The sequence below is a fragment of the Corvus moneduloides genome, chromosome 1, assembly GCF_009650955.1.
Source record: "Corvus moneduloides isolate bCorMon1 chromosome 1, bCorMon1.pri, whole genome shotgun sequence".
NCBI lineage: Eukaryota > Metazoa > Chordata > Aves > Passeriformes > Corvidae > Corvus > Corvus moneduloides.
This window is the reverse complement of record NC_045476.1, coordinates 138,011,984-138,029,891: the sequence shown is the minus strand read 5'-3', so window position 1 is coordinate 138,029,891 and position 17,908 is coordinate 138,011,984. Positions and strand designations below refer to the sequence as shown.

Genomic DNA, 17,908 nt, shown 5'->3' with positions numbered 1-17,908 from the left:
GCACGGGCACCGCGCGGCCGCGCCAGCGCCGGCGGGAGCCGCGAGTGGCTCGGGGCGCTCGCTCCGCGCCGGGCGCCTCCCGTGAGGAGGGCGGGGAGGCTCCGGCACTCGTGCGGCTCCTGGGGACGGGACCGTGGGGAAAGGCCGCGGGCCGCTCCCGGGCCGCCGCTCCCCAGCAGCCGCCCCCGGAGGCTCCGGGCCGGGGCCCGGCGAGCCCGGCCGTGCGGCGCTGGCGCGGCGGGGCCGCCTGGTGGGGCCGTCGCCTTTAGGCCGCCTACGGGGCGGGTCCATGTAGGTTTCGGCTGAACATTCTGGAGTGGAGGGGAGCGGCGGGGGGCGAGGCGAGGCAGGGCAGGAAGCCGAGCCGAGCGGGGCCACGGCAGGGAGCCGGGCATAGCCGAGCCGGACCGAGGCGAGTCGGGCCACGCCACGGAGCCGAGCCGGGCCGGGCCGAGCCGAGCCGAGCCAACCCGCCTTCCCCAGGAGGAGGCGGAGGCTGAAGGGGAGGAGGCAGGAGAGGAGGAGGAGAGGCGGAGGAGGTGGAGGAGGCGGGAGCGGAGGGAGGACACGGGGAGGCAGCTGCTGCTGCTGGGCAGAGGAGTCGTGCAGGAGCAGCGACTGCACTCGGACGCCACATTCCCTCTTTACGGGGCTGGTGGTGAGGATGAGCGAGAGCTGACCCTGCCGCGCCGCCGCCTGTGCTGTGAAGTGTCTGCTCCTCCTCCTCCTCCTCCTTCTCTTCCCCCTCCTCCCCGGCTGTGGGTGAACCTGCGCTACGGGCTCTTCACCGACACGGGGGAGGTTGGTTTGTTTGTGCATTTGTTTAAGGCAAAGAGAGAGAAAGAGAGAGATCTTCCACCCGCTGAAGCACAGTTCACTATGATCGTACTCGCATCCAGCACTGGAAGCCGGTTGGATTTCGTGTCTCAGTCCAGGGTGTTTTTCTTGCAAACCTTCATTTGGATTTTATGTGCTACAGTGTGCAAAGCGGAGCAGTATTTCAATGTGGAGGTAAGATCAGCCGGATGCGTGTGCGAGCGTGTGTGCTTCCCCCTCTCCCTTTCCTCCCTTCCCGTTTTTTATGTCCCTCAAATCAAATCAAATAGCCAGCCAGCCATGTCTTCCAGCAGCCAGGGCATACGTCTGTGTAGGCATTCCTTCCAGCAGCCGGTAGCTAGCTCCCCTCCCCGCGCTGCCCCGCCTGATGGATGCGTTTCAGCCGGAGATCCCGTTATCCCGGCAGCGCGATGCCTAGCGCTGGAGCGCAGCCCGTGCCTCCCGCTGCCCTCGCCCGCGGGAGACGGGAAACCCTCACCCGGGCACGGAGGAAACCTGGGGCGCAGTATGTACATGCAGCTCGGGAAAGGTTCGCTGGATGTCTTGGACTTAAGATACCACTGTATTGCTGGGTTTCCCCAGCCTTGTTTGGTTCGGTGTTTTTTTGTTTTTTTTTTTTTTTTTTTTTTTTCCAAAGAAGAATGAATGGAAGAGCATTATGGGGACAGGAGGAAGGAAACTTGAGATTTTTGGCACGTTTCTTTGTGGTAGAGTGTCTGAAAAAAAATAAGATCTTTTTCCCATGTAGACGTAAGAAAAAGAGTTGCCACTAGAAATAGTGAAACAAACGGCATAAAGGTGCAACTACAGCTCGGAAGTTAGGGGGTGTGGAGGACAAGGAAACAGTATTTTTCCGAGAGAAAATGAAGATTAAAATGTGGGGATACCAAGGTGGGGCAAACCCTAGGAGTTTACACTGACAGTTCAGTGAACATCCATTTCCAGTCACCTTTATCTAGACTCCCAGTTTTCCCATTAGGAGTTTTTACATAGTGCTTCCACTTAACTAATGTTCCTTTACTGACTTTGATCGTCTTTGCATATATTCTTTCCTCCTTTTTCTCAATACTGTCCCTCCATTTGTTCTGCTGTGATCCCTTACTATACTGCAATGTGATGTGTCTATTTTCCTTCTTTTCCTTGGCTGTTCAACTTCTTGATTTTTCTTGTTATGTCTCTGTAATTTATATGTGCTCTTTCAGCTTCTTATACATAATTCTGGTTTTCTGTTAGATCACTCGGTACCTTCACTTTCTTCTGTCCTGCTAACCTCACTCAAAACTTTCTGCTGCACCCGTTCACCAGCCTTTTTTGGTTTTAGTCTCTTTAGTCTCCTGGGTTCCCATAATTCTTTCTCTCAGAAAAATAAAGTCTGTGTCCCTGTCTCACACATATGCACACTTGCTTGTTTTGTATGAGCTCTTGTTCTCACTAAGTGACACACATTCTTGCTCCTTTCTCTGACAAGATTGCTCATGCAGATCCTCCTCCGTTCCTAGACTGTCTCCCTTTTTGTCTAAAGTTCTTACCTGTATGTTTTCTCTCTCTGTCTCATGCAAGATCACATCAAATGTATAAAGAACCCACATTTTCTTTCTCCGTGTCTGTTTTCATCCTACTCTTTCCTTCTCTACAGGCAGTTTCCTTTGCAATTCTCTCAGCTTAACAACATTCATCCATTGCTTCTTTCTTTGACTTCCATCTCTCCAGAAAGTATTGTCTTTTTACTCCATCATTAAAATCTCTCCTGATTATAAATCTGACTCTTTTTTCTCTGTCGTCTGTGGTCTAGTCACTCATTTAATCCTTATCACAAATTCACATCTCAGCTTCTGTTTGATTGCAAGCCCTTTGGAGCAGGACTCATCTTCTCACGTCTATTTATCTGGTGCGTACCATGCTCAAGTCTGGAGTAAAATTGTGAGACTTCTGCTATATGAATATTAAAGCTGCATATTTCAGAGCACACACTGAAGTTTTATCCTGCTCATGTCCTCAGCTGCCTTCTTTACTGATGAGAAGGGGAAGGAGTGTGGAAGAGAGGAAGTTGCTCTCTGTATCCTTCCAGGCTTCACAGGCTGGCCCCCTGCAGAGTATAGGGATGAAATTCCAGCGACAGAACTTTCTCCTCCCACAGCAGTCTGCTTTGCTGGCATCTGGCTCTGCTGGAGAGACGGGCAGCAGATGGAGCTAGTGTGGGAGGAGAAAAAGATTGGTTTAGTCAAGTGGAATATGAACAGGAGGCCAGCTCCAGTCAGGAGGAGGTTTTCTGAGGAAAGAAGGGAAACACTTTCATTTTTGCCACCTCTTCCATATGGGAAACAGCACTTTTTGAGGGTAAAGGCAATATCAGGAGTAAGAAACACTGTTGGATAGAATGAAGTGGCATGTGTGTGTGATGAGGGCACATATTTCTCCTCTTTGAAATATGCCATCTCCTGCTCTTCTTTCCAGCCCTTCTGAAAACAAAGAGTGTTGTCATATGCCAACGCTTCCAGTCTCTTCATATTTAAGTCTTTGAGCAACACATTGCTGGGAGCCAGAAGAGTGTTCCAGGGGATTGCTGTATTATATGAGAGTTGTCCTAATATGGGGCTTTTCCCTAGGTCACTGCCTTTGACCACTGCTAGTGACATGGTCCTGGCCTAAATGAACCTCAGATTTGCCCCAGAACAGCCATTGCCGTGTTCACGTTGTTTGGATAGTGCCGAACATTCCATTTTCTTTTTGCTGGGAACAGCAAAGGCTAAAAGCATAGGAAATTTGAGGCAAAGGACTTGGCAACAGTAAGTATGTATTGTGCTGTACAATTCTGCATGTCAGCACAAGTGCATAAAGCAATTGTACTTCATAGTAAATTGTGAAAATGTAACAGATTTTTTTATGACAATGAGAATAAGTATGCAAAGTAGGCTTCAGGAAAGAAGTGGTGTACATATAGTTGAATAAAACGTCACTGAAAAAAGTGCTTAGGATGGTTGGAACGCAGATATACTTTTCATTCTTTCTTGTCTTTAAGTAAAGTACAGATAATACCTGTTGATCATTATAAAATGTGGAGATGATTTATTTCCTCTTGTTCTGTCTTGTTTGATCCAGTTTCCTGACTGATAAGTAAAATCTGTGCAGTCTTGTTGAATTTTTTGGTTTGTTTGTTTCAGTGCTGTGAGCCAGGGCAAGTCTTAAGAGATATTACTGTAGCTCAAAGACATTAAATAATAGTGTTTCCTTTTAAAAGTTAGAACACAAAACTGAAGTTTACAAGCTTGTATCAACATTTCTGTTCCTTGTAATTTAGTTGTCTCTCTGTAAAATTTCTTTTAGCCAAACAGGTGCATGGAGGAATTCCTCAAACTTCCAATGATAGCTGAATTCAGCTGTCTATCCTGAAATGTATGCAGTATTTCATGTAATAGACACAGCAGAGTAGGATTCAGATCATGGAGTATGGTACACGAGAGGGTCATGCTTGCACTCTGTACTGGTGAGAGCTTTGTGCTAAAGCTTCATGAGAGATGATTGTAAATGATAGGTTAAGAAATTATGATGAAGGGCAGGAATCACATAGTTGTATGTGAAGGACGCTTTTAGCATTAGTGTTCGAAGTTCATTGATTACCAGTAGCATTTTTGTGAGACTTTGTTTCTGACACCATGAGAAAAACTAAGGACTACACTGTTAGCTCCCTCTTTTACAGCTGAACTATTGGTCCAAAACAGTAACCTCTTGTAGTATATTAGTGAAAGACTATGTCATCAATGTAGAGTTTTGCTGCTATTTTCAGCTATTTCAGTTTACCAGCAGGGGAAGATGTCTACCAGTGAGATAGTGAATGGAATAACAGTTATTAAAAGAGCATTCCAAATATAAAACTGAGTCAAATACATAGAAGATAATTGTTACTAAAAAATGATAGAGCAATGAACTACCTTCTTCCCCCTACTGGGCTCCTCACTATAGTATTTGTGTGGATCAAAGATAACTCTTTTGTGTGTTACTGGGAGTGTCTATAGATGGTCTTTCACAAGTCCCATCCATCTAGTGTGTATATATATATATGCTTTCCTGAACCAAACAATATTGCACTGTTTGAGCTGGTATTGCTCTGCAATTTTATCTCCTAATGTCATCCCTTAGATTTTGTATGGACTTGAATAATAAGTGTGTTTATATTTTATAAAATATTCAATATAAAAAAATGAAAACAAATGTTACCATTTTGTTATGGGAAACATGGTTATTGAAACAAAAGTACCCTGATCAGAAGCCAGGATCAGCATGCATCTAGAATACAATTGATCTCCGGAACATAATACTGCTTACTCTTACTCAGCTGAGTATCTGCCTAAGCCCTGTTGTGGAAAGTGTTTTTCGGCTTGCACCTAGGTTCATTGACTGTATCTGTGATGTGGGAAACACTAGAGAGAAAGCATGCCGCATCATCTCTCTCCTCAAGCTGGCACTTATGCTCTGTTTTCCTCCTTCTAATGCTAAATGTATAGACTTGTATCCCTAGGGGAGATCTTAAAATGACTCTTATTTTAGTGTGAGCAGCTCTTTAAAACAATACAGTCGTCTCCCATTTTCAAAAGTGGGATAGTTAAATTGCATATTGTGGAACAAAACACAGTGGAATCCAAACTTCAGAAAAATAACATCAGTTTCCTCCATAGTAATAAGTTTCTGAGAACCCCATTGTTTTCATTGTTAATAAACTTTACAATTAGCCTCCAGCTCCTGCTAAATGGTAAGGCATGACCTTTTATTCCATAAGCTTTTAGGCTTAAAATCAGACCAATTTCATTCTTCAGCTGGCAACTGAAAAGGAAGAAACATTTAGGAGGGAAAAAATCCTCCAATATCACCGTTACACACTTTTGAACTAGTGGGCTTGGTTGTGAGGTTTACAGGCACAACACAGTACTTTTATAATTCATTAAAATGCAAGCTGAAAACTATGGAAAAGCAATTAAGGAGGTTTTGTTATCAATACTGCCATGTGTCCTAACAGGAAATTACAGGTTCTTCTGCACTGTTTTTAGTTGCAGTCAGGATGCATGATTCTCAATTACTTAAATTCTGAATCTCACTCTTGCATAGGATATCAATGAAACGAACTGGACTTTTTTTAGAACAAGGAGTTCAAACTGAAATTCTTAGAAGGATGGAGAGGAGTTACTGAATCAGGTGATGAAGCTGATTAGTGGGTGAAATATTAGTCAAGGAAAATACAGATAAAATGTGGTGTATTTCTTCTTTGCTTATTGATGAAATACAGATACAAAGAAAAGCTCCTGTAAAGGTCTCTGATGAGCAGATATATCTAGATAAGGAAAATAATTGGAAAATTGTGTGTCTGATGGTAGGCAACAGAATTCTATTCTGTCGAAGCAGGCAAATACCTTGATCTGGTATTTGATCTCATTTGATACGAAGAAATACATGTGTAGACTACTTAGTTGTTAGAGTGTATTTTCTACTGTAAAGTATGAGATTATTTTCCGCTACTAATGTTGCAGGGAAGTTAATGGATTCTGTTGCCTATATTCTTTTCAAAGACAGGTTGGAAGGATGGTGCCTGTTCGTATGGGTTCACTGCTGACATAGTATCTTATATCTTAGGTACAAAAGTTATTTGTTTATTATTGTAGTTCAACTTGTTTTCCTGTTGAAATTTTTGTGAGTTTAGTGTTTAAGCATCACAGCTATTAGTGAATCTCAATTCTACTAAAGAAAAGAAATAAAATGGTTAAAGAGATTTATGTAATCACTTGATGTAGTGCAAGATAAAGCTACAAAAACATGTATTCCTAATGTCTTCTGACATGAGAGCTTACTAAAATAAATATAAAATTTATTAGCCCACCAGTAAACCGTGAGCAAGCCCAAGCTCTCCCCATTCCATTATTTGGAAGGCATAATGTAAAACTCCTGCAGAACCATTCATTGTTTCTTCAAAGTGGATATACTGTGTTCTTTAACTGATTTAAGATTTATGCTGCTCTTTGTCAGTTTTATTTGAATCCATCTAAAAGGTCAGTGCTTGCTCTAGGCACCTCAGCTCTGCTTATGCACTCAGCAAGACTGTGTTGTAAGAGTTTATAAAGATAGAATGTGGTATTATATAGATTTTTAAAGCATTTCAAACTGCATCTGGTTTTAGTATTTTAAAGTCTGTCTCATCCCTCTACTTTACCAAATGATTATTTTGTGGTGTTAAACACTGGAGGATTTTGTGTTGATACCATTTGAAGATCCTTAAAGAAACAATGTAACTTAAAAGAAAAATTAATTACCCATTAAAATTGCTTAAATCTTCTCAGCTCTGTGTTTCAGATTCCAGTTTATTGTCAAACTACATTGTTGACCATAATCTGAAGGAGCAGGTTGAGTCTGTTTAATTTGTTATCTGTGATACATCAGACGACAGATTTGGTTTCATTTTGTATGAGGAAGGCCAGGATTAGTGCTGCAAACATGATTTTAGTTGGCACTGAAATGGATTTGAAAAATAATTATGATTAGAGCTTTTTCCTTTAAAGAGAGGTCATGCTATTTGGAACCTTTATTTATTGGTTGCCTGGCAACTGTTCATTCATGTTCCTGCTTATCGTCATTCATTGTAAGCATCTTTGCTGTACACTAAGAGCAATTAAGTGGCAACACTTTATTTCTGTGATGAATTAAATTTGACATAAATTACAGATAAAGAAAAAAAAAATTCTGTAGTTTTACTTATTAACCAAAACTGTTGATACAGTGTTTCTTTGCTTATTAACATGTGGTTTATAGCAGCTGAGGAGTTATCTGCACTTCAGCTGTGATAATAATGTTTCTAGCATACCTTTTGAGGTCTTACAGCACATAATTGACTTAGCAGCTTGTTCAGGTATTTTTACCATGTTTAGAAACTCCTGTTAATTTCAAGATCAAGGCTTCAGGGTGCAAGGAAACTTATGTCCTGTTGATTTCAGAGCTTAATATTAGGTAATCCAGTCTCAGGTGTTGAAGCTTGAACCTAGTCATTGGGAAAGGGCTTTCACATTCTAGAGTTAAAACTGCTGTGCTAGGGGATGTGCAGCTGAAGCAATAAGCTGCAATATCTCTGAAGAACATTAAAGTCACTTGATGCTTACTCTCTGTAGAACAATAGCAGTTTTTATTACACTGTGAAAAAAACATAAAGCATATTATTCAACAATTGCTTTGTGACTGTGGATGAAAATATTTTACTTTCTTTATTAATTCATTATGAATCATATCACGATTGACCCTTGTGTGGAATAACAGTGTGGAATGAGACAGTTGGGTTATGGAGTATTTGTAGAAGATGTCTTTGTAAAGAATATTGAAGAAAGTTCCTTATGACTGCATCTTAAAAGAGCAGCTACACTGTATGGCCAGGGTTGAAGTAGATTTGTGTCTCTGCTGCTACCTCTTGGTAGGATTGCCTCTATGCTGGTTGGGTCAGTGCTTTGGAAAAGAGGCCATCTCTATCCACATGGATGACAAGTAGGTGATCAGGAGTAGTCAGCATGGATTTACTAGGGGTAAATCATGCTTGACCAACCTGATTGCCTTCTATGATGAAACAACTGCCTGGATGGATGAGGAGAGAGCAGTGGATATTGTCTACCTCAACTTCAAGACTTTTGACACTGTGTCTCACAGCAGCCTCACAGGCAAACTCAGGAAGTGTGGACTGGGTGAGTGGACAGTGACGTAAACTGAGAACTGGCTGAACAGCAGATCCCAGAGGGTTGTAATTGGTGGCACAGGGTCTAGCCGGGAGCCTGTCACTGGTGGTTCAAGGTTCATTACTGGGCCCAGTATTGTTTAACTTTTCGTCATAACTTGGATGAAGGGGCAGAGGCCTTCACAGCAAGTTCCCCAACAACACAGAGCTGGGAGGAGTGGCTGATACCCAAGAGTGCTGTGCAGCCCTTCAGAAGGACCTCGACAGGCTGGAGAGATGGGCAGAGAAGAACTGCCTGAAACTCAACAAAGGCAAGTGCAGGGTCTTACACCTGGAGAGGAACAACCTCATGGACCAGTAATGACTGGGGGCCAACCTGCTGGAGAACAGCTCTGTGGAGAAAGACCTGGGGGTCCTGGTGGACAATAAGCTGTCCATGAGCCAGCAGTGTGTCCTTGTGGTAAAGAAAGACAAAGGTATCCTGGGGTGCATTAGCAAGAGCATTGCCAGCAGGTCAAGGGAGGTGATCCTGTTGCTCTACTCAGCCCTAGTGAGGCCACATCTAGGGAGCTGTGTCTTGTTCTGGGCTCCTCAGTACAAGAGCATCTCTCCTACAAGGAAAGGCTGAGGGAGCTGGGCCTGTTCAGCCTTGAGAAGAGATGCCTGAGAGGGGGCCTCATTAATGTCTGTCAGAATCTGAAGGGAGGGTGTCAAGAGGATGAAGCCAGCCTCTGCTCAGCAGTGCTGAGCAATAGGACAAGAGACAATGGGCAGAAACTGGAACACAGGAAGTTCCACCTGAATATGAGTCAGTGCAGTGACCACACACTGGAACAAGGTGTGGAGTCTCCCTCACTGGAGATATTCAAGAACCATCTGGACACAATCCAGTGCCATGTGCTCTGGGGTGACCCTGCTTGAGCAGGGAGGTTGGACCAGATGACCCACTGTGGTACCTTCCAACCTGACCCATTCTGTGATTATGTGAAAGAATGTCCCTCTGGGACTGATGTCCTCTTCTTTGAGCTTCTGATTGTATTAACTCATGAGTACTCATCATATCATGCCACAGTTAGGGGGAGCAAAGTAACTGCTGTAAAATCTATATCAATTTTCATCAGATTTTTGCACTCATGTGACATGTTGGTAATACATTAAGATTGTGTTGTGTGTTTTCTCCCTTTTACAAAACAGTTGAACTGGTTTCAAAGCTGTATAGATAATTTGAAAAGAAATGCTAACCTCAGAAAATCTGGTCTTTAGTATTTTTCTCCTCATGATATTGTAGCGAAAAAGTTGTTTTATTTCATTGGTACTGTTCTTTTTTGCTGGGATGTAATCACAAATTCACTTGCAGGTGTGAAATAGATGTTGGCAATGGGAAGACTTACTTTCTCAGAAAATTACCAGCTGAAAGCCAAAAAGAAAATTATCAATGTCTTCAAAATATAGATAGTAAAACAGAAAAACAAGCCTCCCTTTCAATGGGGAGGAAGATACTTCATTTAAATGTATTGGTGGATATTTACAAAGTGTACAACAGAGGAAATTGCTTTCTTTTTGTATGGCATGCGGAACTGAAGGTGATGATCCTTTCACATTTTTCTTTTTTACCTCAGACATTGGTTGTGTGATGCTCTTCTAGGAAATTGCTTTGACCCACTGTCTTTGCAGAGAAATTGACAGATTGTATCTGTCTGTGTTGTGGTTTATGTTTAATTGCAAGTGAAAGAAATGATCTTTCACACCATAAAAGGTATTATTATTATTATGAGAAGTAATAGAGTTGTACTGCTAACTGTGCATCATGATTTTGGTCTTGGCATGTGAGGCTTTTTTTTTTTTCTCCCATTGCTTCTATGTATTTAGAAAAATGAAACAATAATAAAAAAGCCTCAAACCAACTCAGGACAGTGTTCCAGTTTTTGGTTTTCCTTGTTGATTATGAAGTGCCGAGCTCTGATACTTCTGTCCTTCATTACTTGTACGTGAAATGTCAGTTTTAGAAAGGTCTTTATTATATTTTTCTCTATTGCATATATTTTTAAATATGTAGGGAAAAGGATGTGGTTTAAGTGGCTGAGGCATTTTGCTGGGGGGGCTGAAGATGCAGATTGTGTGTCCAGTTCCATCATGAGTCTTCATATGGATCACGTAGTTTATCCATCTTTGTAACCTAGCTTGCACAAATGTGCATTGAACTAATTGAAGAGTGTTTCCAGCCTTTTCCAATACATATCAAGAGCAGTAGAAGAAAAGTAACGTAAAAGAGCCATGAATATATCTTCATCATTCCTTTATCTTGGGACTGTTTCACTTCTTTTCATAAAATGTAGCAGAGGAATATCATAAAATATAAATACAGCATTTCAATTTAATCATCTGTGTAATCGTTCTAGGAGTGAATGTGTTAAAAAAAAAGTACCAGAGCAGAAAAGGTGAAAAACTGTCTATAACAGTTTGAAAACTGGTTTTGATTTTTTTGTGGTTGGTTTTTTTTAGGGCTTTTTGGGTTTTGGTTTTTTGTTTGTAGTTTTTTTGTTTGTTTGTTTTTGTTTTGGTCTTTCAAAATATGAGTACCAATACTTGGTAGACAACTCTATTAGGATTAGGTGAAGGATGTCATTAGATGACTGAAGATAAAGAGTATCGCAGTCTCTTTCAGAATGAAAGTTTGAATTAGATAATTTTTGTTACCAAAACATACTCAAAATAATTTTAAATAAATGTAAAGTTCTTAACAAATAAATAAGTTTTGGATCAGATTGTAAATACCACACAATGAACAATTAAAAACCGTTCTGGTTTTGAGTGAATGTACCCTTAAACAAGTAAGTTGTTCCACATACATTCATGTTTCCTTGTCATCACAATACCTAAGCTTCTCCTTTTGTATTTGAATATTTGTGGATTTTTATGACATATAATAAAAGATGCACTGCTCCAGGCATTTAATGTTTTGTATAAGGCACCACTGACAGGCAGACATGCTGTTCACCTACCCCTGGATGTTCAGAAATTAAAGGGGAGAGGATAAGGTAAACATGATTCAGTTGATGATTCTTGTTCCTCAAGGTTCCTATACCATCCGTTCACCTTACGAATTTCTTTTTCTTTTCCTTTTTCTTTTCCTTTTTCTTTTCCTTTTCCTTTTTCTTTTCCTTTTTCTTTTCCTTTTTCTTTTCCTTTTTCTTTTCCTTTTTCTTTTCCTTTTTCTTTTCCTTTTACTTTTCCTTTTTCTTTTCCTTTTTCTTTTCCTTTTTCTTTTCCTTTTTCCTTTCCCTTTTCCTTTCCCTTTTCCTTTCCCTTTTCCTTTCCCTTTTCCTTTCCCTTTTCCTTTCTCTTTTTCTCTTTTTCTTTTTCTTTTTCTTTTTCTTTTTCTTTTTCTTTTTCTTTTTCTTTTTCTTTTTCTTTTTCTTTTTCTTTTTCTTTTTCTTTTTCTTTTTCTTTTTCTTTTTCTTTTTCTTTTTCTTTTTCTTTCTCTCTTTCTCTCTCTTTCTCTCTCTTTCTCTCTCTTTCTCTCTCTTTCTCTCTCTTTCTCTCTCTTTCTCTCTCTTTCTCTCTCTTTCTCTCTCTTTCTCTCTCTTTCTCTCTCTTTCTCTCTCTTTCTCCCTCTCTTTCTCTCTCCCTCTCTTCCTCTCTTTCTCTCTCCCTCTCTTCCTCTCTTCCTTTCTCTCTTTCTCTCTTTCTCTCTTTCCATCTCTTTCTTTCTTTCTGTCTCTCTCTCTCTCTCTTTTGCTCTTTCCCTCTTTTTCTGTTTCTCTCTCTCTTTTCCTTTTCTTTTCCCTTAGTTTTTCTTCCTACAGACCATTACCTGCAGCCCAGGAACATGATCAACCATTACTGGACCATAGAATCAGAAATATTAGAGATGGGAAAGACTCATCAAAAACCTATTTCTCTGCCAGTGTAGGATTGCATAGTAAATCAATATAGCAAGTATAGCTGGAGATTGTCAAGTCAAGTTTTAAAATCCACAGTGGTGGGACTTCCAAATTTTGGATTAAAAAAGCCAAACGTGATAAAAGTACAGTAAGGAATTCTACAATGGAAGAATTCTCTTCAATAGATTTTTTTTTCCTTTGGCTACCAGCAGCAGTTAGCAGTTGGCTCAGGTTAAGCAATTTCTGATTGTAAGGTGTGGCTGTCCTATAATTCAAGATGACAGGGGCTGTATACGAGCATAAGTGGCATGCACTGATAGGTAATTCAATGTATTTCTTTGGCTTTAGAGAATGAAAAATAAAGGACAGAGAAAAATAAGGATTGATTAAATTTCCACTCCATTTGAAATCCTTACTGCAGCTGACATGGACTAACACTGCCTGATTTTAAAATATTTGTGTGTAGATTGCTGACACTGTCTCAGGAGGGCTTGATTAGTTTATGATTTTCTTGAAGTATTATGCCTTTTTGTATATAAGTGTTGCTACTTAGTTAATAAAATTGGATACTAGTAGGAGTGTAATGGATATCTAGATCTTATGCTCTGTTAAAAAGTGTTAGTTTGGTGTTTCCCACATTCCATCATTAGTATGGTCACGAACACAGACTTCAGGATGTCCATGACACTGGCAAATGTGAGCGGTCACAATATCCATGTTTTGCAAATGATGTAACACTTGCAAAATGAGGATATCAAGTTATTTTGTGTGGGAAGGTTGAGTTTCTTTGCTGGTATGCATCCTGACAATGAGATTTGTGCAGGATGATTTGCATGAGGTATTATTTTTCTTCAAGTATGCAAGCTGCAGGGGTAGAGGGGAAAGGGATTCAGTTAGAGAGAACAGTACTTAAATTTAGTGTTCAGATATTCCCTGTATATTAGTAATGTTCTGGTGCCTGCAATCAATGCAACAGAGCCAACCAAACAATTAATATATACCAGTTCAACCCACCAGTTAATGTATGTTTCAGAGTGACTTGAAGTATTTTTCTGAACTCTTCTGTTGGTATTGACCAGAAGTGTGATTAAGTTGCTCACATGTGAGTATTGAGTACCTTTTAAGGTGCCTTTGGCCAAGATGTGCACAAGGCTGGCAGAAATAACATGGGACCCACAAAAGCTTCCTCTTCAGGCTAGCAATAGGAAGCCAGTCTCTGTGTTCTAAGTCAGCTCCTATGACTCTAGACACTTCTATTTAGGTAAGTAAAACCTGTTTCTAGTTTTGAGTGTGGGTGGAGAGTGATGAGACCTATCTATAGGGCTCCCCCAGGTAGACACTGGCATTCCAATGTCATAATTTGGGGTTGAATCCCTTCCCTCTGCAATGGTGGGATTCATTACTTATGTAGGGACCTGGTGCTGTTTAGGTCCTGTGGTCTGACTTGCTTGGTCTCTAGATACTGTTCCAGAAAATCATGGGCCTCCTAAAAGTCCAATGATATATCTCCCATCCCCTGGATAATATTGATCCTCTCAAATCACACCAGACACCTGTACTCCTGTCAAAACCAAGAACAGAACTCCATCCTTATGTCACTACAATTTTTACCCTGTCACTCTGATGCCCTGCACACTATTAAATATATTCATCCCTTAGTGTAAGAGGTTAACAGTACTGTACATCTTTGGATCTCATGTATTCTAAGTATTTAGTTAGGGATTTAAAGAACACAGCATTTCTCTACTGTAACAAGGCACTTTTGCCTTCAGCTGTAATGAGATCAGGCCTGAGCCTGTTGAGATCCATGTAAAACATGTTACCTAACTTAGTGCAAATACTTAGGGCAGGTTTTATAAATTTACTGCTTCTGTTATTTGGTACCTTACCTTAAATGGTTTTAAGGGCTCTCTTTTTCCTAAACTTACAAAAATCTAAACAGCTATTTGTCATCCTCGAGGGGAGAAAACATAATGTTAAGCATTTTTAAAAAAAGCAAGTAGTAAGAAAATATATTTTAGAAGAATAAGCTTGCTAAGTGCCTATTGCCTGGTAGACAATCCCCAACAAGATAAAAATGAAAATGATATTTTAATAATTTCTTTGGCTAAGACCCCTAGGCTTTCAAGAATAATTATCTTGTTTTCAAGTACTTTTGTTATGTAAAGCGAAATGGGGATTAAGTCAACAGAAATTTGCATTTCTGTATTAGTACCAGAATTTAGATCTCATCTAGGCAGGTATGTAATTTCATTGATTTATTTATACTACTTGCTTTAGGTCTTCAAAACTGTAATATTAACTGTCAGATTGAGAGTGTAACTGACCACCTTGTATTTATAAATTAGCTTATTTACTTAATTTGTTAATCCAAAATCTGAAATACTTAAGTATGCTGCCTGATGTACTATTTAAATGAGCTTTCTGCTTCGTATAATTAGAGAGAGACTAGATCTGCTGTGGTTTTTTAAGTTTGCATTTGTGAAGAAAGAGTGATACATCTACAATGTTTTAATCCAGAAGAGCTTCCTTTATAATATATAGCTCTACTCTTGTTTTGCACTCACAGGCTCATTTAGAGATAAACCAGTATTTTAGGTCCTTTGTGAACAATTCCATCATTTTCCTGAATGTCGAGAGAATTCACTTTTTGTCGTAGCAGTCAGATAAAGATATAATCATTGTTCTTCATAGATTAGTTGCTTAGATGCCATTTCCACCGAGATATTAAAGAATTTTTCTACATGCAAGATCTTCCTGAGGAGATGTCAATTTAATTTGGACCAAAAGATCTGGATTCTGTAGAAATATGTTCTTTCTTTAACTTTGCTCAAAATAAAGATTCTGTTTCATTAAAAGTTGGGGGGTTTTAGTGTCTTTATGAATATTCACTTCCTTATCTAAATTTTCAGTACCAGAGGAAATGATTCTTAAGGTGAAATTAAGCTTTAAAAATGTTGGAACAATACATTCTGTGATGTTTTGTAAAAGTTATGAGTGCTAACGGACAGGGGAGCTTAAAGAAATTATAGCTTCTCGTGTGTCCCATCTCCAGTAATACAATAGAGAAATTCATCATGTCTGTTAGCAGGCTAAAGCCTGATAGCTAAAAAAGGTGACAGGGACTTTTAACTTTAAATGTCCTGCAGTCTGAGGGCTTTATAGGTTTTAACTTGTTTTTAGAAATAAAATAGCTAAATGTGTGGTTGAAAATTGTGTAATGGTGTTTGGTGAAGCAACTAATAAAAGAAAAAAGAAATTGGTTACTTTTTTTTAATTTGAAACAAAGGATTCATAGAATTCTTGTTGAAAGAAGTCAAGAGCCTTCAGAATTATATAGAAATGGAGAGTATAATTTTGCTCCATGCTTTCTTTTGTTTGTAGCTCACATACTACCTGTGTTTCAGTGATAAGAAGAAACTAGAGACAGGAAGAAGAAAGGGAATCCACCCATATTTAATTTATTTTATGTAACTGTTATTTGTTTACTTATGTACTTACTAGCCTAATAAAATATCTCGTCTTCACTGGGAAACTTGGATGAGACTCTAACTTCATGGAATTGGTGAAATTGTGCGATTAATTTCATTGCATCCAAGGTTTTACTCCAAGCTGTTTGAAAATCACTGAATTACTAAACATTTTAACTGAGTAAATGAAAAGTATGTATATTATAGAATGACAGAATGATTTGGGTTGGGATGGACTTTTAAGATTATCTAGTTCTAACACCCCCTGCCATGAGCAGGGACACCTTCCACTAGACCAGGCTGCTCAAAGTCATCCAACCTGGCCTTGGAAAGTTTCAGGAATGGGGCATCCACAACTTCTCTCAGCAATCTGTGCCAGTGTCTCACCACTGGTACAGTGAAAATTTTCTTCCTGATATCTAATCTAAACCTGTCCTCTGTCATTTTAAAGTCTTTGTCCTATCAGTACGTACTTTCCTCAAAAGTTTCTGTCCAGATTTCTTGTAGACCCTTTTAGGTATCAGAATGCTGCTAGAAGGTCCCTGAAGCCTTCTCCATGCTGGGAATTCATATAAGTATATTATAATATATATTTAATATGACTATTTATTAAATATTTAAGATAAATACTGGTGTATTATATATACCTGATATGGTATATATAAGTATGCCTACTTATATAGGCATAACCTATATAAGGGATGAAATCCGTACAAAAAAGTGGAGATACACTATTTATGCATAAGCTGAATCTTGTAGTTAAAAGAAAGTTCAAAATCATAGAGGGATGTTATTCTTGAACCACTTTCCAAAAAGAATAGTAGTGGAGTCATGTAGAGAAGAAAAAGTTAACTTGAGATGGGATCTAACTGTTTAATGAGTGGGCTTACAAAGTATATCTTTACTCATCAGCAATAATGGACTGGATTCCTTCCTTGTTCTATACTCTGTCTAACAGTAATTTCCTCATTCAGAGAGGCTGATAGCTCTACTGACAGCCATTGACTGTAATGTTTATTCTTCTGCATTAGTGTGTCTGCCTTAAGAACTCTATAGCTATTTATTAGACCGAAAATGTGGGCTATATTGCATCAATACAGTTCTCTGCTTCATTGCTTTTTGTCGTTTACACTTTTCAGTCACCATGTGTGAAAGTCTCTCTTTATCCAGTAACATTTAATTCAATGGTGAAAGTTGTAAATAATGCCTGTGGAATCAACCAGACTTGTTTGAAAATCAAAAAAAAAGGCTTTCAGAATATTTTTGTTTGTCTTTTTCTTTTTGAGCCCTTCGGTTCACATTTTTTTTCTTTTTTTCTTTTTGAAACAAGAGTGAGAAATTCACAGTTAAAGAAGAAACAGAATATTTTCATTTTATACAGTAAGCCAAGTCTTCAAGAAGCTTTCCAAAAGTTTAACATGAAAGCTGTCTAACACTAGCCAAACTGCTTACTTCATACCTCTTTTCAGTTTTGATTGTTTTCAAAATGGTATTTGATGCTATTTTTGCTCCTGATAAAACTTGCCACTTCAAGAGGTCAAAGTACTTCTAACTGCTGACAAACACTGTTTTTCATTATATGATGACTGTTAACGTTACACAATTTGCATAACACCTTTAAACTGTTTAACAGTAGCTAACTGGCTGACCTTGTGCATCACTATGGCAGGAGACACCTGCTTGATTATGAGATTTAGATGCTAATTGTTCTGAAATTTAGCTTTTATTTTTACAGGTGTTGCAATTTCTCCAATAGGAAAAGGAAAACAGATTTTACTGCTTTTAAACTGTGTGGCTTTGTACTCTTGATTTGGTATTTTGTAGCATTTATAAGAGAAAAATAGTGTTGTAGGTAAGGTAGTACCACTGTCACAGAGGTTCAGGATCAGAACTTCAAAACCAGCATATCAAAATACCAGTATCAGTAGTGACGTACTTTTAGTCATAAGCTAACATTAATTTGTGAACTAAGGAGTTTAATTTAGATACTAGTATTCAAATAATACAAATTAATTTTTAGA

The 17,908-nt window shown here is 39.3% G+C and overlaps 1 protein-coding gene across 1 annotated transcript in view; it reads left to right on the top strand.

Annotated features, from left to right (window-relative positions):
• The first annotated feature begins 545 nt into the window (after positions 1–545).
• The window catches only part of MMP16 (matrix metallopeptidase 16), a 175,138-nt gene continuing 157,775 nt past the window's right edge, over positions 546–17,908 (top strand). Inside the window, exon 1 of the mRNA XM_032128806.1 lies at positions 546–1,011. Coding sequence (XP_031984697.1) covers positions 880–1,011 — 132 coding nt within the window. The 5' untranslated portion in view covers positions 546–879. The remainder of the gene's footprint in view (positions 1,012–17,908) is intronic.